We start from the raw sequence: 27,428 nt of genomic DNA, 5'->3' as shown, positions 1-27,428 counted from the left end.
AGAATGCATTGTTCCCATGAGATGCGTGTTGTGCAGTGATTGTCAGTACGGTGATATTGCAATGTGGCTAAAATTAACCCCGGTTTCTCTTATCTGGTGTTTTGCTAAGATTACTTATCCTACCTTGCTATATCCAAATAACCCACAGAAACTTAAAATTACTCAGATTTTAGGCACTTAATATATGTGAAGTTGTCTTTGACTGTAGGAATTTGCCATGACAAAGCCACAGGGGACCACAATGGACCGAGAAGTCGGCTTCTTCACCTTGCTTCTAGAAATGTCTGGAAGAGACTGATGTGGCCGGCGCCCTGCAGTGCTCTCCAGGCCCACTGGCTGCTTTTCCCTGACAGACTCTGTATTGTATGTGTGCTCCATAGGCTTATGTAAGCCCCGTGAAGGTACGGGGCCCTAATGACAGTCTCTGGAGACTTCAGGAATTGCAATGCCCGGGTCACCTAGCAGCTACTTAGTCTAGCACCTGGAGTGAATGGGCTGGCCACCACTTGTGGGGGGCCGGGCCCGGGGAGAGGTGGACTATGGAAGCAGCAGTAACAGGTCTGAGCTGCCTGCAGCCTGGAGAGACCACTCTATGCGGGTGGGTGGGTTTCCCAGGTGCTGACAAAAGACAGAGCTGTGCGCAGAGCCCAGCCCACCAGGCCCCTGGAAAAGTGCACAGGGAGTGAGCCCAGGGAGGCAGAGGGAACCTCCACTCACCCTGAGCTGATGCCTCTTCCTCCTGGAGGCCCACCTCCCCTTAAAATAGAGTTGTTGTTTTCTCTCTCTGGGGGAGAATGGGAGTGTGTCTCTAAGCATATGCAGGAGCAAGCTCCCGCCTCCTCTCTTTTTGGGTTACAGCCTCCCCTTCTCCTTTAGGCTCAGTTCCCGCCCACCTGCCCTCCTACCTCACCACCACAGAAAGCTCCCTGGGCAACCGGTAGACAGGCATGTCCCAGTGACAGTGCTGGCAGGAGGGCACCTCATCGTGGGATGGTGGCAGGGCTCAGAGACCCTCCCCAGGACCTGTGGGAGCCCCTCCGTGGGGAGCCCTCGGCGCTGCTGCAGGTGGAGCCGGGAAGGAAGAGCTGCTGCATCCCAGCTCAGAGTGGGCAGAGCAGGAAGGGGACCTTCACCTTGGCTTTGAGAGCCTCCCTCTGAGCTCCCACTAGGAGTGGCAGCCCTCCTCATCGCCTCCCGCCTTCCTGCCTTCCACTCGGTTTGGAAAAAGAGCCCAATTCAGTGGGCAGACCTTGGTTTTAGGTTGGTTCTGTGCCTCCCTAGCTGTTTGGTCCTGGGCAAGATACAGACCATTACTGAGCCTCAGATACTCCCTGTATAAACAGAGGGTAAGGACAGCACTTACCTGGCAGGGTAGTGCAGATTAAGTGTGTTATGTGTAGAAAAGCGTTTTGTAAAGCACATTAGTGCTACATCAGGTGGGAGGAACAGGCACAGGGTGGAGAGGCGGGCTGAGCACAAGGTGAAGACGCCACCCAGCGGGCACAGAGGGGACGGCTTCCTCAGGCCTGCAGCTCCTGAGGAGCCCAAGGGAGCCCACGCCTCTCCAGATGTCAGCTTGGGGCATCTCTCCACCAGGAAGCTGGAGGAGGTTTTGGTGAAAGTGGTCACCGGAAGGGGTTTGGTGGGGGCACATCTTGAAGGACCAGTGCAACTTTTCATTTCAATCAGCTCCCAGACTGCCCCACTCCTTTCAGATGTCTGCGGGCCTCCTTCCTTTTCCTCTTCCTCCTCAGCTCATGCTGACCTGGGTCAGGCTTCCCCAACGGTGACCTGCTGGAGAGCTTGCTCTGCCCAACCTCTGGGGGACCTGGACAAGTCTCTCCACCTCACCAGGCCACAGTCTCTTCACGTGCGAACTGAGGGTGTGACTTGGTGTGCCCTCCAAGGCCCCTTTCTGGTCTAAACATTCTACTATTTCTTGGTGCTCTGTTAAAGTTGCTTTTCTTTTGGGGAGTGTTTTTCAGAGTGGGGTTTGGGAGGAGTTGGGTGCCTGCATCTCCGAAACCCTTCCTGGTCCCTGGACGACGAGTAGGGGTTTGCTGGCTTGGTCCATGGGGCCCAACCTTGGTGGCCCTGCCGCTGACCCTTCAAGCCCCCAGTGGCCTTCCAGTGGGAAGTGCTTCATTATCACCGGGAGTTTCTGAGGAGCGAGCCAGGAGCTTGGTGTTGCTGCCCCTGGGAAACCTCAGGGGGCACAGTCCATGGCCTTCCCCCTTAGGGGAGAGCCGTGGGGGCAGTGGCTTCACCAAGTATGCAGTCTTCAATGGGAAAAAGTGTGACTTTCACCTGGGTGGCTTAGGAACTGTCAGAGATACTCAGATGTCTAGAAAGAGAGGAATCTTAGAGATCAATTCATCCAATATCCTTTGATTTGGCATTTGGGTTAGAATCCAGCTCTTCCTGACTGTAGGTCAGAGCTCTTTCCTTTGTTCTATGCTGAATTTTAAAAGGTCAACTTTGTTGACCCAGGAACACAATGCCACACAGGTTAGAGACCAGCTGTGTGGCAAGGCCGGGAGCGTTCTCAAAATGGCTACTCTGTGTCAGGAAGAAGCGAGGGAGGGCACCCTGAGGTCTAGATGTTCTGCTTTATATCACTAAGAGCAAAGGAGGAGGAAGGGCACCCTGGAGCCACCCGACCCAGGAGCACGGCTGTGGGTTACCTGGTCCCTCTGCGGAGCGCAGGTTGAAGACAAAACTGCCTGCAGGTTGCTCGGCAGCCTGGCGGTACCACAGAGGGAAGTGGTCCATGGTGAACACACTGGCCTTATCCTCAGGGGTCAGGAACTTCCTGCAAGGAGAAAGATTTGGTTCCTCCCTTCAAATCTGGGAGCATTGTTCATCCCTTTTGCCTTTATCATACAGGGTCATCTTGGCTGAGCTGAGACAGCAATTCCCCACTGCTTGAGTGGACTCGGATGGACTCGTGGGTAGAAAATAGGAGTTCCTAATTGGCAGCACCCCAGGCAATGTCCCCAACGGCTCCTGCCTCTTTTAGAGTCAAATACTGTTGCAACTGATGGCACAGTTAGTAGGTAAGAAGCCTGCATTTGGAAAGAATGCTTTCCGTTTTTATGTAAACTGCTTTGCCTACAGGGTTTATTTCTTTTGGATATAGCAGCGGTTTTCAACCTGTGGGTCGTGACCCCGGCGGGGGTCGAACGACCAAAACACAGGGGTCGCCTAAAGCCATCGGAAAATACATATTTATTATACAATACATTTTTAGGCGACCCCTGTGTTTTGGTCGTTCGACCCCCACCGGGGTTGCGACCCACAAGTTGAGAACGCTGGGATATAGCCTTTTTCTTTTTTTGTCTGGCTCATCAGTGTTTCTGAGTGAGGAAATTGTGCAGTCACCTCCGCCAGAGTGCTAAGACTGGAATGTAAATTCCTCCAAAGTGGCTACTTCGGGAAGCCATTGCCTCCAGGTTTTAGACGAATTGTGACTTCTCTTTGTTCAACCAGCTTTATCTTGTTAATATGGTTTTGCATTCCCTGAACACCTCCTAGCCAGCAGAAGGGAGTACTGGTCTAGAACCAGAGTGGGAGGCAGGGAGAAGTTGGTGGGGATTTAAAATGTTATTGTGGATAACCCACAAGGTAGATGGTTGGAGGTGGGATTTAAAACTGCCTGCCTTCTCCTGTGCCCAGAGCAGCCCTGCTGTGTGGCACAGCTCCTGGGCTGCCGGTCACATCACGGTTGAGGCAAAAGGCGCCTCTGCAGTGACACAGTGCATGTGAGGCCGCTCATAACTCAGGAAGGTCTATCTGTAGGAGACTTCCCTCTGCTAATCTTGGAAGACTTTCAGAGAGAGGGTGTAGGGAATGCCAAGATGCTTTCTCCCTTCACACTGTCAGGATTGGTTCACTTGCCCAACCTTGGTCAGGAAATGACACATGTGATCTTCTGATCAGGGAGAAGTTTAAGGGAATGAGGAAATAGGAGTGGGTAGTGATGGAATGAAGGAAAACAACTTATTTACCTTATGTTCTTTCCTTCAACAGTGATTCCCCAACCCCTCATCCGGTTTCAGGAAACAACTCCCAAAATTAACACTATCCCCACCTCTCCCTTTTCCCTTCGCAGGGCCATTTAAACTAGCCAATCCAGAAAGAGTAAGACTGTACAGTCATCAATGAGGCAAGATCCAGCCTAGGGCCTGCTTTAGGATTTAAAACAGAACCCCACCCCTGCCCACAGGCTTGCTGGCCAGCTTTCACTAACGGCAGCACACTCCCCTGCAGAAGTTATTAAGGTTGCCTTGCCAAGGTATTTTGTCTCCAGGAGTCTTGCTTAGTTGCAACTCTAACAGTAGTGGGCTTGGGGAGGAACGTTTCCCACACTGTTCAAGGCCTCAGGGTGAACCCACAGCGGACCTAGCAGCACAGCCCACCTGAGTTATTTGCTGCATCTTTGACAGGGCCATGAGAAAGGGCAGCCAGGCATGCTTCCCTCCGCTCCCACTGCTCCCACTTCCGGGGGAGCGAGGGGAGCGCAGGGAGAGGAAAGAGCAACTTCCTTGTTTTTCTAGAAAGCCTCAGCTTTCTAGTGAGTGTGGATCTGTCACACTCTTCCTGGAAGAAGCTCACAGATGGTGCTCCGTAGCTGAGTGCACTGGATGTAGCGAGGGTCCAGTCCGCTCGGATGCCCCCTCGGTCATTCTCCTTTAGAGGCCCAATGGCACCCGCCTAGCCTATTTTGAGTCTCGTGGTTTGCAGAGCACAGGTGTCTCCACGCAGCCCTCTCTCTTCCAGAACTCTCCTCCGGGCTCCCACCCTCCGTTCGCTGCAGCAGCGTTTGTGGGAAGGACGCTGGGCAGGCTGGTCCCTGGCATGGCAGGGCTCTCCCAGCATCGGGGCTTTGCCGGGAGCAGGTTTTCTCAGCCTCAGCACTGCTGACATGTTGTCATAGGGGCTGCCCTGCGCACTGTGGGACAGTCAGCAGCAACCCTGGCCGCCACCCACTAAAGGTCAGTAACATCCTCTCCTCAGCAGCTGTGACAACTAAAGATGTCTTCAGACACTGCCCAATGTCCCTCGGGTGGGAGTGGGTGTAAATCACCCCCAGATGAGAATTGCTGATTTAGGGGACAGGGAAAGTGTCAAGAAAGGAGGGAACACAACCAAGGGTTTAGCTGGCCACACAGGGACTTTCCCCGAGGGGAAACAGTTTCTGGGTTTCCCTCTGTGGGAGTGAGCCTTTGACTAACCCTCCCAGCTTCAAGGTCTCGGGTGCTGTCTTGCTTAACCTGCCGCCCTCCTTCCTTTCCTGGGAACAGCTCCAGGATGAGTCCAAACCTGGGCGGAAGGGTTACTTTTCTGATCCTCTCGCTCTGTAAGCCCCAGCCCTTCCAGCCTCTTTGCACTCCAAGGGTTCACGTCCCTGCCCGCCCACGGCCCTGCACTCCCAAGTCCCTGCCCACCCACGTCCCCCGCCCACATGCAGCAGAAACACCTGCGGGCGTCCCACTCCCAGCACTCAGCAAACTCACTTATTGGAGATCTTCTCGGAGCCCACAAACAAGCTGCTTCTGAGGAGGCCGGCCCGGGTGCCCAGGAAGGCCATGTCCACCACGCGCTTGGACTCCCTGTGAGGCAGACAGGTGCTGCACCACACAGCACAGTGGCAGGTGGCCGGGGGGGGGGGGGGGGGGGGCAGGGCACAGGGAGCATGGGAAGACCCAAAGGTCCTCCAGCATCTGGTCTGTCTGACTGGGGTGGGGATCCCCTGGCCTGCATCTCCCTTGTTATTGGGGGACCCTTGTTCTCTGGATTTGTTCTCTCAGCTTTTGAGATAGTTGGTTTTGGAAGCCAGAAGGAACTCAGAAAGAGAGATTTTGTCCTGGGATTTAAGGAACAGAAACTTCTGATGACCAGTGCATATGTAGCACCTCAGAGTTTCAAAGCCCTTTTCACATATTCACCTTATTATGAAATGTAGAAGGGGAGCAGCGGACACTATCTATAGCCACCTAAGCAGTCTTGCTGGACATCATGACTTTGCCAACAGATTTGAAAAAAAAGTCCATTAGCCAGCTGCAGTGTAACTCATTTTTTTCATGATTTCAAAGCCATATGGTTATAACAATGCACCCAGGTGGCAGACATCACGTATTTTTTTCATAATTTATTGGGGTGACATTGGTTGATAAAATTATACAGGTTTCTGGTGTACAAGTCTACAATACATCATTGGTACACTGTATTGTGTGTTCACCACCCCAAGTCAAGCTTCTTTCCATCACCATTGATCCCCTTATATTCTCTTCTACCTCCCCCTAGACAAAACTTATTTTTAATGAAAACCTGCCAAAAGACAAGAAGGTCTCATTATATAATGATAAAGTGATTATTTCATTAAGAAGATATAATAATTGCAAATATGTAATGCACCTAACATTGGAGCACCTAAATGTATAAGGCAAATATTAACAGAACTGAAGGGAGAAATAAGCTCACCACAATAATAGTAGGGGATTTCAATACCCCACCTGCCACAAAGGGCAGATAATGCAGACAAAAAATTCATAAGGAAACAACGGATCTGAATAAACTAGAGATCAAATGGACATGACAGACAGATACAGAACAGTACATTCAACAGCAGCAGACTACACATTCTTTTTAAGTACACACGGAACATTTACCATGATCATCACCTCTTCTTTTTCTTTTTTTTAAATTTCAGCTTTATTGAGGTATAACTGACATAAAATTGTAAGATACTGTAAGTATACATTGTCCTGGTTTGATATATGCCTGCATTGTGAAAGGATTCTCCCGCCCAGTTAATTAACACATCTAACACCTCACATATTTTATCCTTGTGTATGTGTGTGAGAGAGAAAACGTTAAAGTTCTCTTTCAGCAAATTCCGATTTTTCGATACAGTGTTATCACTACAGTCAGCATGTTTTACATTAGCTCCTCAGACCTTATTCATCTTATAACTGAAAGTCTATACCTTCCACTAACCTCTCCCTATTATACTGCTCACCAACCACTTTTCTACTGGGTTTTTTTTTTTTCACTATTTTTTTTAAGGTTGCACATGTTTGGCATATTTCACTTAACTGCTGGGCTGTGGGGTTTTTTGTTTGTTTGTTTGCTTTTTTTTATTTGAACCCAGTTAACCACCATCAACAGTGTCAACACTTGATAGTTCTTATCTAACAGGTGTGAGGTGATATCTCATGTGGTTTTGATTTGCATTTCCCTGATGATTAGTGATGTTGACCACCTTTTTATGTAACTATTGGCCATTTGTATGTCTTCTTTGGAAAGATGTATATTCAGAGCTTCTGCTTTTTAACCTTGTGAGTAGTGAGTTTTTTGTTAACCCTTTGAGTGAGGACATACATGAACACTTGTGCTACTCAAAGGGTTAAACAAATCAGATTGTCTGAATTTTTTGTTGTTTCAGGGTTTTTTTTGTTTTTTTGTTGTTATTAAGTTGTATGAGTTCTTTATTTCACATATTAACCCCTTATTAGATATATGATTTGCAAATATTTTCTTCCATTCGGTAGGTTGCTTTTTCATTTTGTGATTGTTTCCTTTGCTGTGCAGAAGCTTTTTAGTTGCATTATTCCACTTGTTTATTTTTGCTTTAGCTTCCTTAGCTTATGGTGTCAAATCCAAAAAAAAATCATTGTTGGTCAAATAAGTTTGTAAATATGATATATATGTTTGCTCGTTTATAGTTTGCATTGGGTGTGGGGGACATGCTGTAAGCAGGCAGGGTCATTATAGCCTAAGGCTTAGTTTTAAGACAAAACTTTTCCCCACACCCTTGACTATTGCATGATAGGGGGTGGTACACTCTTATGAGGAATCCCATTTATGCCTCAAATAAGTGACTTTGTATCAGAGACTTCCTTGTTTGTATATTGGATTGAAGGTTTTGATTTCTACACTATAAAATGGGGCAGTGGAGCCCATGCTGGAGGAGAGCAGAGAAAGACCACGTGGAGGAGAGGAGAAGCAGCCAAGATGGCAGAGTGCTGAAGGACAAGCCAGTTAGTGCAGAGTTTGTACAGAGAGAAGGAGATGGGAAATAGAGGTGAATAAGGCTGGTGAGGTAGACACCTTTGATTCTAAGAAACTTGGATAAGTCAGTAGCTTTGTGAGCGCAGAATGAGTGGGTTTTGGAGCCCAGTGTGTGTTTTTACTTTCTCCAGGTACAAGCTAGGATTAAAGATAATGGCCCACCAGTTCTTGGCTCCATTATTTCATTGCCATCTGTCTGAATCAAATGCGAACCTGCACAGGCCAGGCGGCTGTGATGGTGGCCGTGGCTACTGGCTTTACAATCATCGCCAAGATTGATGTCAAAGGACTTACTCTCTATGCTTTCTTCTAGGATTTTTATGGTTTCAATTTTTATATTCAAAATGTTTAATACATTTTTGTGATTGATGTAAGATAGTAATTCGAGTTTCATTCTTTTGCCTGTGACTGTCTAGTTTTCACACCATTTGTTGAAGAGCCCATCCTTTCCTCATTGTATATTCTTGGCTCATTTGTCATAAATTGACTGTGTATGTGTGGGTTTATCAGGTCTCCATTCTGTTCCATTGATTTATATGTTTGTTTTTATGCCAATATTATACTGTTTTGATTACTATAGCTTTGTAATATAGTTTGAAATCAAGACATATGATATCTTTGGCTTTGTTCTTTCTTAAGATTGCTTTGGCTATTTGGGGTTGTTGGTTGCTTCATACAAATTTTAAGAATGTTTGTTCTATTTCTGTAAAAAAAAAAAATGCCCTTGGAATTTTGATAGATATTGCACTGAATCTTTAGATTCCTCTGGCTAGTATGAACATTTTAACAATAGAAATTCTTCTAGTCATGGGCATGGAATATCTTTCCATTAATTTGTGTCTTCTTCAATTTTCTTTCTTCAGTGTTTTATAGTTTTTATTGTACAGGTATTTCATCTCCTTGGTTAAATTTGTTACTAGATATCTTATTCTTTTGATGCAATTGTAAATAAAACTGTTTTCTTAACTTCTCTTTCTGATAGTTTCTTATTAGTATACAAAAAACCTGATTTTTATATATTGATAATGTATCTTGCAACTTTACTGAAATTGTATTTATCACATACTTAAGAACTATATATTTGCATGTATCTCCTTGGTCCATATCCCTTGGTCATTTTTCCTATAAAGTGGTTACTTCTCTACTTCGAAAGTTCTTTGTATACCATAAATACATAATATAAGGATAGGATATTTTGTTTTACAAGTTACAAACCTTTTTTCTATTTTCACCCTGCGCATGTTTTTATTTTTGCTAAATAAACATGTTTATGTTTTAAACTTATCAGTCATGCCCTTATTGCTTCTGAATTTTGAGTCATCTTTGGGAAAGGTTTCCTCACTTCTAGATTTTATAGAAGTTAGCTCATGTTTTCTTTTAGTACTTATATGGTTTCATTTTTTTTATATTTAACTCTCTGAATCATTTGGACTTTACCCAGGTATATGGTATGAGGAAAGAATACAATTTTATCATTCTCCATATGGCTCTCAAACTAGTTATTAAAAAATCCATCTTTCCCTCACTGACTTGACACAATGCCTTTGTCATATACTAAATTTCCACATGCACTTAGCTGAATCGGTAGATTTTCTATTCTGTTCCCTTGGTCTGCCTGTCTATTCATGAATCAATACCACACTGTATAAATTGTAGAGATTTTATAATATGTTTTAGTATATTGGTAAGACCAACTTTTCTTTGTTGTGTCTTTTTCAGGGATTTTATGACTATTCTTTTCAGTTCTTCCAAATAAACTTCATAATCAACTGGACTCAGAAAAATGTTAATGGCATTTTTATTAGAATTGCATTAAATATCTAAATTAACTTAGGATTAATATTTTTGTGATGTTGAGCCTTCCTATACAAAAACATTGAATATCTTTCCATTTGTTCAAGTCTACTTTTGTGTCTTTCAAGAGTGCTTTATAATTTTCTTTATGTAACTTTTGGGGTATTTCTTATAGTTTATGATGAGGTATTTTATTATATTTTATAATTTGTTCTACTAAATAGGCCTTCTCAGATCGTATCTTATATCTGGTTTATATTTTATAGATAAGGCTATTAATTTTGGTGTGTGCATGTTATAAACTACTCTATTAAATTCATTATTTGTAGTATAGTTTTCTGTTAATTCTCTTGGGGTTTACAGGTATATAAACACATCATCATCTTAAACAGAGATCATTTGCTTCTTCCTTTCCATTTCTTATTGTTTCTAGGTGTGTTCTCTCATTTGGTTGCACCAGCGAATACCCCCTGACTTTGTTAAGTAGTAATAGGGACCTGGGACCTGTCTTGTTCCTGTCTTCACTGAGAGAGCCTCTAGCCCCATTCAGATGTTGACTATCAGGCTTAAGTCAATTTTAATTTTATTGAGTGGTTTTTAAAAACATGAATGGATATTAATATTTATTTAAATATCTTTTCTGCTCCTATGGGGATCAATATATCATTTTTTTCTTAGCTTTATTAATATGTTATTTATATGAGTTCCCTAAGTCATTTTTTTTCTGATCCATACCCTTGTTAAGAATATTTGCTCTGGGCCCTGGCCGGTTGGCTCAGCGGTAGAGCGTCAGCCTAGCGTGTGGAGGACCCGGGTTCGATTCCCGGCCAGGGCACACAGGAGAAGCGCCCATTTGCTTCTCCACCCCTCCACCGTGCTTTCCCTCTCTGTCTCTCTCTTCCCCTCCCGCAGCCAAGGCTCCATTGGAGCAAAGATGGCCCAGGCGCTGGGGATGGCTCTGTGGCCTCTGCCCCAGGCGCTAGAGTGGCTCTGGTCGCAACATGGCGACACCCAGGATGGGCAGAGCATCACCCCCTGGTGGGCAGAGCGTCGCCCCTGGTGGGCGTGCCGGGTGGATCCCGGTTGGGCTCATGCGGGAGTCTGTCTGACTGTCTCTCCCTGTTTCCAGCTTCAGAAAAATGAAAAGAAAAAAAAAAAAGAATATTTGCTCTGGCCCTAGGCAGTTGGCCCAGTGGATAGAGTGTTGGCCTACTTAGTATCTGAACGTCCCGGGTCCGATTCCCAGTAAGGGCACACATGAGAAGGAACCATCTGCTTCTCTTCCCCTCTCTCTCCCCTTCTCTCTCTCTTCTCCTCTCGCAGCCAGTGGTAGCTTGATTGGTTCAAACATTGGCCATGGATGCTGAGGATAGCTCCATTGATTTGAGTATCAGCCCCAGAGCATGGTTGCTGGGTGGATCCCAGTTGGGGTGCACATGAGAGTCTGTCTCACTATCTCCCCTCCTCTAACTTAAAAAAATAAAGGATATTTGCTCTGCAATATTTCACAGTGTTAAAAACATGTCTGGCTTATCTCTGAACTTGGGAAGGTGGAGATCTTTCCAACCTCTTCTCTCCAACCCCATCTCTAAAAAGTGGGATAGTACAAGAGTTAAGAGTCTAGACTCTGGAATCAGGTTGCCCGGTTTTGAGTCCAGCTCTACCACTTGTGAGGCATATGATCTTAGGCAAGGTGCTTATCTCACTCTACCTTGGTTTCCTTATCTGTAAAGTGGGGATAATAATGATAGCAGGGTGGTTATGAGGATCAATGTATTACTATATACAAGCACTAAGAATAGTGCCTGGTCCACTGTATTCTTTTTTTTTTTTTTTAGTTTATCTAATTTGTATAGGCAATATATTCACATGGTTCAGAATTGTACTAAGAAGTTATAGTGATCCTTCCACTCCTATTTCAGATACCCATTTTTCTAATCTTTAGCAGCTAGTAAGAATTATTTCCTATACAGCCTTTCAAAGATATTTTATATACAGGGTGAGACAAAAGTAGGTTTATAGTTACACAAAACACAGTTTATTTAAAATTTGTTCTAATTTATTGATTTTAGAGAGAGAGGAAGCAGGAAAGAGAGAAACAGAAACATCAATCTGTTCCTGTATGTGCCCTGACCAGGGATCAAACTGGCAACTTTTTTGCATATCCAGATGACACTATAACCAACCAAGTTATCTAGCCAGAGCCAGAGTTGATTCTTGTATTATTATTTATTATTATATTATTTTCCATATGAACAAGTGTAAGCCTACTTTTGTCCCACCCAGTATATGCATACACGCACATACTATGTTTTTTCTTCTTTTTAAAGAAATGGTAGAACATTATGAAAAGCATTCTGCATCTTAACTTTTTTAACTAGGTGACTATTCTTATAAAATTCTGTAGGTGTTTTCATTATGATAATATTAATGAATTTATTGACTGTCTAGGGGAAATTGGACATTTTTATGATGGTGATGTTGAATCTTCCCATTCAGGAACAAGATCTGTCTTACTGTATTCTTCGTCTCATTAATATCTTACCCTCTCAACACTCATGTGCTCACACACACATGGACACACATGCACACACACACAAGCATTCATCTCTTTTTCTATCTGCCCCACTAAACACAGCAGCACCAGGTAAAGATCAGCAGAGGTGGTGAGGAAATCTAAGAAGCTGGGATATAGTGAAGTCAAATTATACTTCGTGGTATCTTGACCTCACCTGCTGGAGACAAGGCACTGGTCTTGAATGGTTCTCTTCCAGAGCACTTTGGCTAATAGGGTCTCACAGCAAGAGCCCCACCCTAAGAGAGGTGTTCTTAAAATGGGGCTTCTGTTGTGAGGGTTGGGGTATATTTGGTCTTGTGACTGGAGGATCTGCTCAGCGTATTACTTCTGAGGGGAGAGAGTGCCGCAGCACATGCTGCTTTGCCTAGTCCCTGCTTCAACTGGGGCTGTGTGAAGGTCACTGTCACTCCCCCATGTCTTCCCACCCTCATCGCTGTTCATCTTTGGCCAAAGGATGTGGGCAATCTCTTGAGCTGCCAGCCAACTAGTAGGAGAGACCCTGACTCTGCCACGGGAACTCCGGGCCAGAACCTCTTTCCCTCTGGGAGCCCTCGCCCACCCTGGTACCTACCCAGAGCCATTGAGAGCCAGTGCTGTCCAGTAGGCTTCCATAGGAGCCGTCACCACCGCATCAAACAATACCTCGCGCACCAGCTCCTCGTCACCTGGGTGCAAAAGCAAAGGATACCAGCCCACTTATTTGCCCCATGATGATAAACACAGCCTATCTACTTTTTTGAGAAACCCTGAACTTCCAGGAACAAGATATGTCTCAAACAGGTATCCGGAACATGTAAAGTCGCCTGTGTGAATATGAGGAAGTCACTTCACTGCTTCCTGCCTTTATTTTCTCAACCTCACACAACATGTGAGTAGAAATAAGTGATTCCTAAGGCTCTTTCCAGCTCTAATGCTCTGTGAAATGAGGAGAGCCCCTCAGCATCATCAGACTGCCATCTGTACCCAGCCTGCCCTCTATCTCAACTGTCATTGTCCTCACACACAGTGGCCTTGTGCAGTTCTCTGAATGAGAACTTGCCTCAGAGCCTCCACACATGCTGTTCCCTTGGTCAGAATGCTCCTTCCCCATTCTTTGCATAGGTGGCTCTTTCTTCTCCCTTGCTTTCTTTAAAGTATTTATTTTTTTATTGAGGTAAAATTCATGTAACATAAAATCAACCAATTTGAAGTGTGCAGGTCACTTCTGTCCAGTTACACCACCAAGGGAGATCTCATACCCGTGACGCCACCTGCGTGGTAAGTGACACTGGCTGACAGAGGTGGCCTTCCCTGACCAACTATTGAAGGCAGGCCCTGGTTTTCCCTGCACAGCACAATCTGTAACAACCTGTGCCCACACCCACTGGCCTGCTTCCTCATCACGTGGTTTCCCCACGAGATCACAAGCTATGCGAGAGCAAGGGCCTTGCCTGGTCAGGTCATCTCTGTAGCATCAGTGTTTGCCCCGGCCTGGCACAGAGGACATGCTAAGTCCAGATTTGTTCATGGAATGAATGTTGGGACACCATAGAAGGTGGAGTCTCCTTTTGGTGGTGACACTTATGTGACAAAATGACCTGCTCCTTCTTGCAAAGAGAAAGAAGTGCCCTGATCAGGGTACAGCTTTCAACTTCAGCAGCTGAGTTAGTGGAGGGGAATTCAAGGTTAGTCTGAGAGCCAGGTATTGGAAAACACTTATAGGCACAAGCCATCCAGGGCTCTCTGGGCAAAGGCTCTCCTCCACAGGGATGAGGGCTTTGCAGAGCAAGGCGTTAGCTGCTGGCCCGGGGCCCACCGCTAAGTGGTGGCAGGGACAGCACTGATGGCCAGGCTGGTGTCCTTACACTGTGTGAGTGTCCCTTCAGAGCCTTACTAGTGCTGGTTGAAAGCAATATACAGAGATCCCATCCCTGAGATGGGGATATGCCCATGCCACAGTTCCAGGGACACTGGGTCACCAGCCTGGCCCCATATTGAGGCTAGCTCTAGCTCTGTTTTTGTCTTTGGAAGTCTCCTGTCTTCCCTAAGCCATCAGTGAGTTCCCAGGATAGAGAGTTGGCAGCCCTCCCTTAAGTCCCAGCGCTCCCTTCCTGCAAAGCCCTGAGCTACAAGACCCCAGAGGGAAAGCCCTCAGTGGGCAGGCAGCACGCACACTCCAGGTCTGGGTCCGCCCCTGTCAGAAAGTGGACCATGGCTTCCAGCTGGCTGAGCTTCCGATGGTCGGGGTCAATATCCGTGATGCAGTAGATCCTGGAACCGAGGGGGCGGGGGTCAAAGTTACCTAAAAAAATTCTGTAATTCTGTCTCCTTCCCTCCCGCTCCTCCCCTCTTTGTGAGCAGTGACTTTCCCACTTACCAGTCATGGGCCAGCGTCAGGTCTGGGTGGAGCAGGTCGTGCAGGCCTGAAACCAGAGCTCACGCTCAGTGTGACGCTCACGCCTGGTGTGAGGTTGTGCCCCTGCGCTGCTGAAAGCTCTTCAGGGAAGGGCGGGGTCTACTCTTCCTTGTTCTCAGCTCAGAGCAGGCACTCACCCAATGGGACGGGCTGGATTTGCACAGACCAGGCCTTCCTCCATGTTGCTCCTACTTCTGGAAATGCTCTTTCTCCCCATTGCCTCATGTCCAAATCCTACCAACTTGGTCTTCCTTGGAGGAGCTAATACTTTGAAACCAATGATTTGGCTTCATTGTACCTGACTGAGCTATATGGCCAGTCAAGAGATGAGCCCAGAGATGGGCCATATCTGTTTTGGGTCATCTCTGTAGCCTCATGCCCAGCACAACTCTTACATGAACCATGGACTCAGTCCATATTTGTTGACTGAATGAATGAATGAGTGAATGCCCTACTGGAACACCCTCAGTGCTCAATAAATAGGTGCTCAAATTAAGGCTTGTTAAATTGAAGGAAAGGGTGATGGAAATGCCAAGGGCACATGTGTGGCATCACCAGAAGAGGCACTAGACTGACAAAGGCACGAGACAATGATAGGGCAGTAGTGGAGGGAAGGAGAGACAAGACACATTCAAGGGATAGTAAAGGAAGAATGGACAGAGTGGGGGTCTGAGAAGAACTGTGACCTCCCCTCCCAAGGACTTCCGAGGACATCCCTGTGCCCTCGGCTTTGTTCCCTCCAGGTGCTCAGGCAGCTGCCAGTCAGGAGCAGGCTGCGTTAGGGAGGGTGGGTATCTTCTCTGCCGTTCTCCCCCACCATCTCCCGCCACCACTGTCAGGCTCACTTCCCATAAGCTCCCCATTATGAGTTGAATTGTGTCCCTCAAAATGATGTGTTGAAGTCTTAACCCCCAGAGTCTATGAATGACCTGACATGAACATAGGGTCCTGGCAGAAGTAATCAAGTTAAGATGAGGTCATTAGTGCGGTCCCTAATCCAAGGTGCCTGGTGTCCTCGTAAGAAGGGAAGTAGAGACTCACACGGGGAGAAGCCATGTGATGATGGAGGGGAGACTAAAGAGCTGCTGTGTAAGCCAAGGCACACCTGGGGCTGCCAGTGGTGGCCTAGAGGGGGTGTAGCCCCAGAGCTGTGAGACAATGAGCTTCTCGTGCTTAGGCCACACAGTTTGCTGTCCTTTGTCACAGCAGGCTGAGCCAACTGCTACAGATTGGCTTACTTACTCTCCTCAGCCTCCTTTCTCTGCCTTCTGTGTGGTCTCTGACAGGTAAAACCCAACTTTGTTCAGAGAAACACAGGCCCCCCTGTGGCCTGGTAAAGCCTCCCAGAACCTCCAATGCAGAGTTGGCCAGTCTGCGGCCCTGCTGGTTTTGATGGTTGACTGACACACTTTGCACATCCAGGGTATCGGGGCACATGGACCCCCTCACCCAGCAGCCTGGCTCTGAAGGACTATTCTAAAGCCCAGGGTCTGGGTGGCTGTAAAACCAGCTCTGCTTAAGATTGGTTTTTCTCATATCCCAGGAGCATCCATTTTTCCCTCTAAACTGCCTGGCAGCACTGGGTGCCAACTCACCTTCTTCCACAGACGTGTTCCCCAGGAGGATGTATTCGCCATGGCCGCGGGACAGGACCACTCCTAAACTGCATGGAGAGCAGAGAATCCATGTCCTCATCAAGAGCAAGTGCAAGTCAACCTCCCAGTGCCTGTCCTGGTCTTTGCTGACCCTGAGTTTATGTGCTTTCTGTACTCACAACAGTGGCATGCTTGCCTCACTGCCTTTGCCCCTGGCCTCACAGGCTGTCCCCTCTAGAGCTAAGGCAGCACTTCTATTTTTACATCAGCCTGGCTTCCTGAAAAGGGCCCTGGAAGTCCTATGGGCCAAAGATTCCCCCCAGCTCCTGCGGTAAACAAGATACATTCTGAACCTCTCAGAAAGCCTCTGCGATTTAGAAAATGCCCCAGAAATAGGAGAGTCCTTTCCCACTTGGTGAACCTTATTATGCCTTCCTCTCCTTCATGGTAAAACATTGCTTTTGAACCTTGGCCAAATATCTGAATCACCGAGGCAGCTTTAAAAGATACTAGTGCCTGAGTAAACTGGTTTGGATGGGACCAGGACATACGGCAATTTTACAAAATTCCTCAAATAGTCTAGGGACAGTCAGGGCTAGGAATCCTGCTTTACTAAGAAATGAGATGATTCAGAGATAAGGGTTATTTGTTTCCCAATTTGTATATTGCCTGGAGTTAAATATTTATTTATTTATTTATTTATTATTTTTAGATGAGAGGAGGGGAGATAATGAAGCAGACTCTCACATACACCTCAACCGGAAATCTACCTGGCAACCCCATCTTGGACTGATGCTCAAATACTGAGCTATTTTTAGTGCCTGAAGCTGATGTGCTCAGACCAACTGAGCAATCCTCAGTGCCTGGGGCCACGCCCAAAGCAATGGAGCCACTGGCTGCAGGATGGGAAGAGGAAGAGAAGGGTGAGAGAAAGTGGGGAGAAGTAGATTATTGCTTCTCTTGTATGCTCTGACAGGGAATCAAACCTGGAATGTCCATATGCTGGGCTGATGCTCTATCCACTGAGCTACTGGCTACGGCCTGGAGTTAAATATTTATACAGTAGGAGGGAACTTATTCAGATTTGATCTTTCATCTAACAATGCTCATAATTGCATATGTTAAGATGTTTACATGCATTATGTCATTCAATCATCACAATACTGACAAGAAGTAGCCACTATTACTAACCTCATTTTACAGATAAAGAATCTAAGGCACAGAGAGTTTAAGTAACTTGACACAGGTCACACAGCCTGTACGTTGGGAATTAAACCCAGGCAGTTGAGTTCCAGATTCTGCACACGAGGTTACACCGACAAAACTGGTCTAGACCCATCTAGTTTCCTGAATGCAGACTTGGGTTCTTTTCTGTTACCACAAAATTGTCAACTAACTATAAGTAAATTCATCCCCAGACATAAAAGTTCTACCCTGTGTTGCTTGTATTCATGTTCCACCAACCATCCCCTCTGCAAATAAAATGCGTGTCCCTCACCTGAAAGGTGTGTCACTGATGTCTGTGAAGAAGTAGTCATTGGTTAGGAAAAGAACTCTCTTCTGAAAGAGAAAAGAAAAGATGTTTGCTGGAGAGAAGAGTGCCTGTCTGTGCCACCCACCTCCTTACCTAATGCCTTTGGGGTTTCATCAGCTCTGTGCCACTTCCCTGGCTTTTGGTTCGCTCCTGACCCGCACCAGCGCCCCTGTCTGGGGCACTGCAGGCAGAATTGTCACAGGCCCAGCATCCCACAGCCATTGGGGGTGGCCAGACTGAAGGATCAAGGGCTAAACCTGTGCTGTCTCATAAAGTGGCCACTAGGCACATGTGACTGCTGAGGCTTGATATGTGCAAGTGAAGAAAATGAATTTTTAAACTTTAGTTAAGAGAAATTTAAATTGAGATAGCCAATGTGGCTAGTGACTGCTGTATGGGAGAAGACAGGTGTAGAAAGTGACTCTAGGCTTCGTGTAGGACCAGAGTCGAAGATTTATACAGTAGAAGGGCATCCAGGTGGTGCTAAAAGCTTCTGGCACTGACATGTCTCCCGACTCACCTACAACCCTCCCCTCTCTGGAATACCCTGAGGGGGAGTGGCCTCGCAGTTCTCCCCACTGGCCCCTCCTAGGGCCACGTCATTCTTTACAACTCGTCTTTCCTTTCAAATCTGCCTTCTGTCAGGTTTCAGTTGAATTTGCATGGATTAGAGCATCGAATGTGTAGACAGTGACTAAGGGCCTGGGTTGGTCATCCAATCTGAATTTAAGCGATATGCTTGGGGGTAAGTCAATTTGCTTTTCTAAGCATCAGAGTGCTCATTTGTAAACTGGGGTGAATAAGGGCATCTCTTGCATGTGGTTGCTTGAGGTTGTGAGTGTGTTTTTAATAGAAGGGAATGGGTCCAGGGAACAGCAGGATTTGCCTTGGGCTCTGAAGTTCTGTGGAATGTCTGGTCCATAGACACAAGTTTATGTCTTTGGGAAAGCCACATGTTACAGTTGGCTCAGGAGCTGCTCTTATTCCCTTCACTTTTTTCTGTCTTTTATTCTATTTTGGAAATTGAAATAAGATGTTGGAAGGGATGCAGGCTGGAGGGGTGGGGGAAAAAAAGATTAGTTTCTATAGAAAACGGCTTTAGCCCAAACCCAGATGAATAGTTCTCTGGCACTGGCCTCATCCCAGGTGATGTCCTCCCGCCCCCTCTGACTTGGTCGGATCCTCTCTTTGTTTCTCCCCTCGTGGGAGTCATGGGACTATGGGGAGCCAGCAGGGTGGAAAGGAGCTTTGAAGCCCTATGCTCCTAGATGAGGCTGGCTTGAGTGTCAGAACTGGAGATCATCTTTTAAATTTCTTCTTTTTTTAATTAAAGAAGAAGGCAAAATGCACAGATCTTAAATGTATCATTCATTCATATACAGCCATGTAATTATCTTCCCAGTCAAGATATGGAATGTTTGCATTCTCTAAAATTCCCTACCAGACCATGTCCATCCCAACCCTCCATAGGCAAACTTTGTTCTAAATTCTGTCATCATACATTAGTTTTGCCTGTTCTTATAGTATGTACTCTTTTGTATCTACCTTCTTTTGCTCTATATAATGTCTTTAAGATCCATCCATGCTACTGAGTACATTGGCAGTGTGTTTCTTGAGTAGTACCCCAATGTGTAAACACAATAGCTAGCTTTGATATTCACTTATTCATGGGCCTCTGGGGTGTTTCCAGTTGGGAGCTGTAGTAAGTAGAGTTGCTGTAAACATTCTTGAATCAGTCTTTTTGTGGACATATGTTTTCATTTGTCTTCATAAATACCTAGGAATAGAATTGCTGGGTTGTATGCTAAGTGTATGTTTGCTTTTATAAAAAAACTGCCAAGCAACTTTCCTCACTTGTTTTATTATACTTTCGCTAGCAATGCATGAGTTCCAATTTCCTCTGCATCTTAGTCAGGATGTGGTGTTACCAGTCTTTTTTTTTTCCAGCTACTATAAAGAGTGTGAAATGGAACTTCACTGTAGTTTTAGTTTGGGGATCTCTGATGACTAATGGTGATGTGCACCCTTTCATGTGTTTATCAGATATGTATTTGTGAAGTGTTTGCTCAAGTATTTGGGCCATTTTTATTTATTGGATTGTTAGTCCTTTTGTTGATAATTTGTAGAAGTTTTAAAAGTATATTCTGGATACAGTCTATGCCTTGCTTTTTCATTTTCTTAATGGTGCCTTTTGAAGAGCAGAACCTGTTGCTCTCAGTGAAGTCCAGTTTATCAAATTTTGTTTTGTGTTTTAGTACTTTTGGTGTTTTGTCTAAGAAATATAGGACAACATCAGTTGTAATGGTTTTTTTCTTTAATGTTCTTTGTAGAAGCCTGACAGTTTCTATTTTGATATTGAGGACTATTATCCATCTCAAATTATTTTTCTGCATGGTGTGTTTATTTTTTTTATATGTTCATTCAGTTGTTCTGGCACCATTTGTTATAAAGACTTCCCTTTCTCCATTGATTTGCCAAGGTGTCCACTGAAAATCAGTTGGTAATGTGTGTTTATTTCTGGATTCTCAATCCCTTTTTCTATTCTTATATCCAACCACTTTTCTTGGTTACTGTAGTTTTATAATTAGTTTTAAAGTCAGGTAGTGTGACTCATTCAAATTTGTTCTTTTCTTTCAAGGTAGTTTTGGCTATGTTAGATCATTTGCATTTTCTATTTTTAGAAAAGTTTTAATTGAATTTATTGGGGTGATATTGGTTACTAAAATTATACATTTCAGGTGTACAGTTCTACAATACATCCTCTGTATATTGCGTTGTGTGTTCTCTAATGCAAGTCAAGTCTCCCTCCATCACCATCTGTCCCCTCTCCACCCTCCTCCGCCTTCCCACCCTTCTTTCTCTCCTGCAATTCCCACACTGTTATCTGTGTCTGTAAATTTTTTTCTTTGCTTAATCCCTTTACCTTTTTCACCCAGCCTCCCAATCCCCATCCCCTCCAACAACTGTCAGTTTGTCTCTATATCTATGAGTCTGTTTTTGTTTTGTTTGTTAGTTTATTTTGTTCATTATATTCCACATGTAAGTGAGATCATATGGTACTTGTCTTTCTCTGACTGGCTTATTTCACTTAGCATAATAATCTCCAGGTCCATCCATGGAGATTACAAAAGGTAAGACTTCCTTCTTTTTTTATGGTTAATTAGTATTCCATTGTATAAATTTCATATAAATTTTAGAATACCTTCTTCTCTTCACCTTCTGTATCTAGAAGAAACCTGTTCAAATTTTGACTGGGATTGCATTGAATCTATACATTAGTTTGGGAAGAATGGACAACTTAGCAATACTGATTTTACAACTTATAAACATGGTTGTACCATTCTCTATATTTAATTTTATCATTGACATTATTTCTACAATGTTATGTAGTTCTCAGTGTAGAAGTCATATATAGCTCTGGCCAGGCAGCGTGGTCCCAATACATCAGGGTGGTGGGTTTGATCTGCTATCAGGATGCATGCAAGAATCAACCAAAAAAATGCATAAATAAGTGGAACGACAAATCAACGTTTCTCTCTCTCTAAAAATAAATAAAATTAAAAAACAATATTTTTTAAAAGTCATGTATATGTATATATGTGTGTATATATATACATAACTATGCTATATATGTCTATATGTATATATATATATCTACACATATATATATCTCTTTGTTAAATTTATGTCTAAGTATTTTTTGTTTGATGCTATTGAAATTGGACCTTAAAAGTAATTTCATTATCTAATTACTAGCTGTTATTATAAAAATACAATTAATTTTTTATAATATTGACCTTGTAGTCTATGACCTTGTTATATTTACCTATTGGTTTTAGTAGTTCTTCTGCAGATTCTTGGGGTAGTCTAAGTAAACAATCATTTTGTCTGTGAATTAAGACAGTAAAATATTTTTGTGCCTTTTATTTTGTTTTCTCCTTATTATAAGGATAGGTCCAGTGCAATGTTGAACAGAGTGGTGAAAGCAGACATCCTTCCCTTGTTCACACTCTTAGGAAGAACATGTTCAATATTTCACCAGTATAATTTAGCTTTTTCATAGATGCCTTGAGGAAGTTTCCAACTGTTAGCAGTTAAATTTTGTCAAATGTTCTTTCAGCTTCTATTGAGATGACCATATGGTGTTTCTCCTTTATTCTATTAATTAATGTATTACATTGATCAATTGACTTTTCTGAATGTCAAACTAGCCTTACAGTCTTGGGATAGCTCCACTATATGTTATTGTTGCCATGATCTTACTCTTACATGCAACACAATGTCTTTTTTCTTTTCTTTTCCTTTCCTTTTTTTTTTAGAGAGACAGAGACAGAGACAGACAGGCAGGAAGGGAGAGATATGAGAAGTACCAGTTCTTTATTGCGGCACCGTAGTTGTTCATTGATTGCTTTCTCATATGTGCCTTGACAGGGGGGCTACAGCAAAGCGACCCCTTGCTCAGGCCAGTGACCTTGAGCTCAAGCCAGCGACATTGGGCTCAAGCCAGCAACCATGGGGTCATGTCTATCTATGATCCCACGCACAAGCCAGAAACCCCATGCTCAAGCTGGTGAGCCCACACTCAAGCTGGATGAGCTGGAGCTCAGGCCGGTGACCTCAGGGTTTCGAACCTGGGTCCTCTGCTTCCAAGTCCAACGCTCTATCCACTGTGCTACCTCCTGCTCAGGCCACAATGTCAAAATTTTTGCTTTAAATAGTTGTCTTTTTGAGAATAATAAAGTCCTTAAAATATATTTTTTAAATTTATTTATTGATTTTAGAGAAAGAGGAAGAATGAGAGGCAGGAATATTGATCTCTTCCTATATGTGCCCTGACTAGAGATTAAACCCACAACCTTTGCATATGACGATGATGCTGACGCTCCAACCAACTGAGCTTTCCAGCCAGGGTAATGAAGTCTTATATTAACCCACATATTTACTATCTCCTGTGCTGTCTATTTCCTTGTACAAAGCTCCCATTTGCATAATTTTTCTTCACCTTGAAGAACTTCCTTAAGCATTTTTGTAATGCAGTTTTGAGGATGATGAACTTTGTTCTATTTTATCAAATAAGGTATTTACTTCACTTTTTTTGGGGGGGGATATTTTCTCTATTATAGAAGTTTGGGTTGATAGTCTTTTTCTTTTGACATTTAAAAATGTTACTGTATTGTTTTTCATGAGAAGTCAGCCATCATTCTATTATTGCTTTTCTCTAGCTTCTCTCAGAATTTTCCCTTATCTTTGATTTTTAGCAGGTATACTATGGTGGGCTTAGGGGTGGTTTTATTTTTCTTTTTATCTAGCTTGGGGTTTGCTGAAAATCTTATATCTGTTGGTTGATGTTTTCCACCAAATTTGGGATATTTAGGACATTATATATTTTTAATGTATTTTTTTTCTGCTCCATTATTTCTCCTTTCTTCTGGGATTCCAAGGACATATGATAGACCACTGGTAATAGCAGTATTTTCTTTTTATTTTCAATTTTTTCTTTCTGTTCTTCAGAATAGTTGATTTCTATTTATCTTGTCTATTTATTTGGTTTTCACAGCCAGGATTGGTGGTGACTTCGCATCCCAGGACTGGAACCCTGGGCTTGGGGGCCTGAGGTGGGGCTGAGATCTCGGGCTCCTCAGGGGGCCTATGAACTGAGATATCTCTCCTGACTTTGTTCTGCCACAGGTGGGTGTGGAAACAGCCTCTTGCGTGTCTCCATCCCTCCTACCAGTCCCAACATGGCCTTCTCTTTAGATCCTTGGGTGTAGGATTTTTGTTCAGCTAGTCTTCAGGTGGTTCTCAGTGATGGTTGTTTTGTGATTGAGTTGTAATTTTCGAGTGACCACAGGAGGAGGTGAGCACAATGGTTACCTACTCTGCCACCTTGACCAGAACTGCCATCCAGTAAAAATTTCATTTCAGATACTGTACTCTTCAGTTCTAAAAATTGTATTTGGTTCTTGTGGTAGTTTTATACTGTGTTGAATTAACTAAGCTGGAACTATGTTTCCAGATTCACTTCCTTGCATGGTTCTAAGTTGGGGTTGGCCAAAAGGGAGGCTTGCATAAAATTTTTAAGGCAGAAGTGAAGAAGCAATCATTTTACACACTAAAGGTGAGTATCAGACACTTGTAGCTTGCTCTGAGCTGTTGGCTCACCCTTGTTGGCCTGGGTAGGCAGCCACATTCAAAGCTCCCTTAGCTGCCACCAGGTCTGTTTGTTTAGTCTACCAGAGACCTGACCTGGTGAGTGTGCAGCCATGTGAAGGGCACCAGCTCCTTCTGCAGGTCACCGACACCATCGTTGTTGGAGGTAATTAGAGACAAATTTGGACTGTAGTTTCTCCTCAGGGGTTCCAGTTTGTTCTTGCTTTCCCCCACATATCACCAACCACTGGTCCCGTGGTCCTATGGTCACTGGCTGAAGAGAGACAGCCTTCTGCAGACTTCTCGGCCAACTCCCACCATTCCATACAGTCTAACCTCTAGAATAAAATCCCTACAGTCACATCCCTTATAGTGGTTCTGTTTCTTTAATCAAATTTGACTCATTCCCTGCTGAGATCCTTCATTACTCATTCATTATAAACTTCTTTTGAAAATTCCTTGGACCAATTTATCATATCTGCTTTAAAGTCCTTCTAATTCCAAGAGCGGGACACCTCTGGGTCAGTTTTAAAACTGCTTTTTCTCTTTATCCAATCATCTTTATTGTATACTGGTTATTGTAAAGAATAGGTTGTAGACACATTGTCTGCCTCTGAAGAGTGTTGAGTTTTATTTTATCAGTAGATAAATCACTGGCTGGTCACCTTGAGCTTGGGGAGCCTTAGATTTTCATTTTTGTTAGGATGTGTCTGTTTCAAATCTTTAGGTTTAGGGTTAATCCCTGGTTCTTGACACATAGTCTTTGCCTCCAAAGGGTAGCTCTCCTGTGCTTTCGAAGGAAATCCTGAGGGGCCTACTAGCTTCTCCACCCAGTGTCACTCAGTCTCCAAATTGTCCCCACTGCCACAGGCAGCAGCTGGAATCCTTTTCGGCATTCATTTCCATCTGCTTTTGGTCATTTTCATGTGCCTTTAAAGGTTTGTTTTTAAATAAATTTTCCTGATTTATAATTGTGATCTGCTGGAAGGTTAGTCCAAATGCAAGCTGTCCCTCAAGAATGAAATCAGAACTTTGAAGTCATCTTTTCAGATTAAAGCAAAAAGAAGAGAGAAGGAGGGGGCAGGGCACCCCTGAATCCTGTTAACAGAAGGAGAGCACTGAAGAGATTTGCAGGATGAACGTAAGCAGGTGTCAAAACAATAGCCCCCTTTACAGGAAAAGTGTGTGTGTGTGTGTGTGTGTGTGTGTGTGTGTGTGTGTGTGTGTGTGTTTTAAAGAGAGAGAGAGAAAGAGAATGAGAGAGTACCACAGATCACTCTAATCCTGTCTCCTTGAATCTGGTGCACAAGGATTAGAAAGCAGAGGGACACGTGGTGAAGCTGCCCTAACTGCTGGTGCCAGCTGCTGGTGTGGGTGTGGGCATGTGCACACTACGCAGCCAAGACAGCAGGGTTCCCTTGGAAGAACCCGAAGGCTGGCAAAGAACACCATGCCTGCCCCTCCCCCTCTCCCACTAGTAAATGTTTGTTCTAAACTATCGAGCAACATGAAAATAATAAAAAGCATCCTGGATATGGTACTCCAGGATACTCTTGTTTTTATAAAAACATGTCTCAGGGTATCTGACCACAATGTTGCTGGTGGGTTAAAGAGTATGACACCTGTGATCAGTTCGCTTTGGGAAAGACAGCCCTCTAGCAAGGTGGCAAGCAGGAGGCCTGCCGGCCAAACCTGGACTCCTTACACGTTTGACATGCTAGATGTTGGCCAGATTGTGTTTTTAACATTTTTGGAATTGGATACACACATTTAAAACATGGATCCCTAGCTGTCCCCTTAGATGGCGTGTGTACACTGCAGCTCACCCAGTTCCCAGCACGCCCGGGGCTGAGGCTGGTTTATCTTCCCACTCACGTTTTTCAACATGGTCTATCTGGCCCCATGGGTTTTTGGAGTTTGTGAGTCCTGCTCTAAGTCACGCTAAGGTTCTACTACTGTCCTTGGTCATGTCACCAGAGTTGCCTGTCTAGAGTTTAGGGGAGATTTAGAAAGATCTGAATAATCCATGGGAAATAAAGTAGCATGTAAAATGCCCTGGGGAAAACAACCAAACAAGTTCTCAACTGCCGAGAGGATGGCTGGAGTGGCAAAAGACCCCCCACCTGCTCCAACCACCTGCTCTAAGACAGCTTCCCTTGGCGCAGACCCCAAGAGAGCTTCTCCTGAGAAACAAGCAGGGCAAGTGAGATGCACCAGGAGCTGAGAGAGAACTGAGACAGATTGACTGGCTAGAAAGCAGCAAGACTGCCTGCCTGTGGCTCTGCGATAGCGAACACATTCAGGAGACACTGAGGAGTTGGGTAGTGAACAAAATGGAACACCATTGGGGAGAGCGGCATCATGATTGGTCAGAGAAGTGAGAGGTTGGATGGTGCCACCATACTGGCCTTTATACCAGCAAAATGTCCTACACACACAGTGCAGGTGCCGGAGCTTCTGGCAAGAGAGTAAAGAGGGGAAAGATTAAAGAGGGCCAAGTTTTGACATGGTGGGGAGAGAAGACAATGAATTGTAAAGATTGACTGGAAATGCTATTCTAAAGAGGCTCTTGGAAACTCTAAGGCTGGAGAGTGAGCTGAGAATCCAGGCCCAGTCCTACAGAAACACCTTATTACAGTGTTGGTCGAGAGATGTCTAGCATCAGATCCAGGTAGGCTTTGCAGTTAATCACCTAAGTGACCCTGGACAAGTTTTTAACCTCTGAATTTTCTCATCTCTAACATGGGGATAGGATGGAGAAAACTTGCTTCATAAGGTTGCAAGCATTAAGCGAGTGAACATTCATTAAGTGCTTAGTCCAGTGTCTAATAAATGTTGGCTGCTATTATTATTATTATTTCATTATAATTAATAGTAGCAGTAGTAAGCATGAACACGTGCATATTATGAAATGTCCATCATGGTTATGTTCATGATCATCGTCACCCTACTTCTTTTCCGACCTGGGCCAGTTCACCCCTCCTTAGGCAACCTGGGTCCCCCGCTCCCGGGAAGTCACCATATTGATGCCGAACTTAGTGCAGAGGCCCGATCAGCATAGCGCACTACAGCCCAGAACTCCTGGGCTCAAGCGATCCTCCTGCCTCAGCCTCCCAAGTAGCTGGGACTACAGGTGCTCGCCACCACGCCTGGCGTCACCCTACTTCTTTATGTCTAAGCACCCATGTGTCAAATAGCCTTTGTGAAATTGCAGATGAACTTGGATGATGTATTAGCAGCAATGAACAAATTTTGACATGATGGGCTGAGGTTGCAGGAGAAGTTCAGACTGCCTGGATCTTGCTAGGA

General features: G+C 44.6%; 1 protein-coding gene across 1 annotated transcript in view; it reads right to left on the bottom strand.

Moving 5' to 3' along the window:
• Nucleotides 1–27,428, bottom strand: part of CACNA2D4 (calcium voltage-gated channel auxiliary subunit alpha2delta 4) — a 114,602-nt gene that overhangs the window by 49,560 nt on the left and 37,614 nt on the right. Inside the window, 7 exon segments of the mRNA XM_066258237.1 lie at nucleotides 2,685–2,812; nucleotides 5,517–5,612; nucleotides 13,017–13,110; nucleotides 14,598–14,695; nucleotides 14,802–14,847; nucleotides 16,436–16,503; nucleotides 17,934–17,995. Of these exon segments, the coding sequence (XP_066114334.1) occupies nucleotides 2,685–2,812; nucleotides 5,517–5,612; nucleotides 13,017–13,110; nucleotides 14,598–14,695; nucleotides 14,802–14,847; nucleotides 16,436–16,503; nucleotides 17,934–17,995 (592 nt within the window).

This window comes from Saccopteryx bilineata, chromosome 2 (genome assembly GCF_036850765.1).
Source record: "Saccopteryx bilineata isolate mSacBil1 chromosome 2, mSacBil1_pri_phased_curated, whole genome shotgun sequence".
NCBI classification, from domain to species: Eukaryota; Metazoa; Chordata; class Mammalia; order Chiroptera; family Emballonuridae; genus Saccopteryx; species Saccopteryx bilineata.
This window is presented reverse-complemented; position numbering and strand designations above follow the sequence as displayed.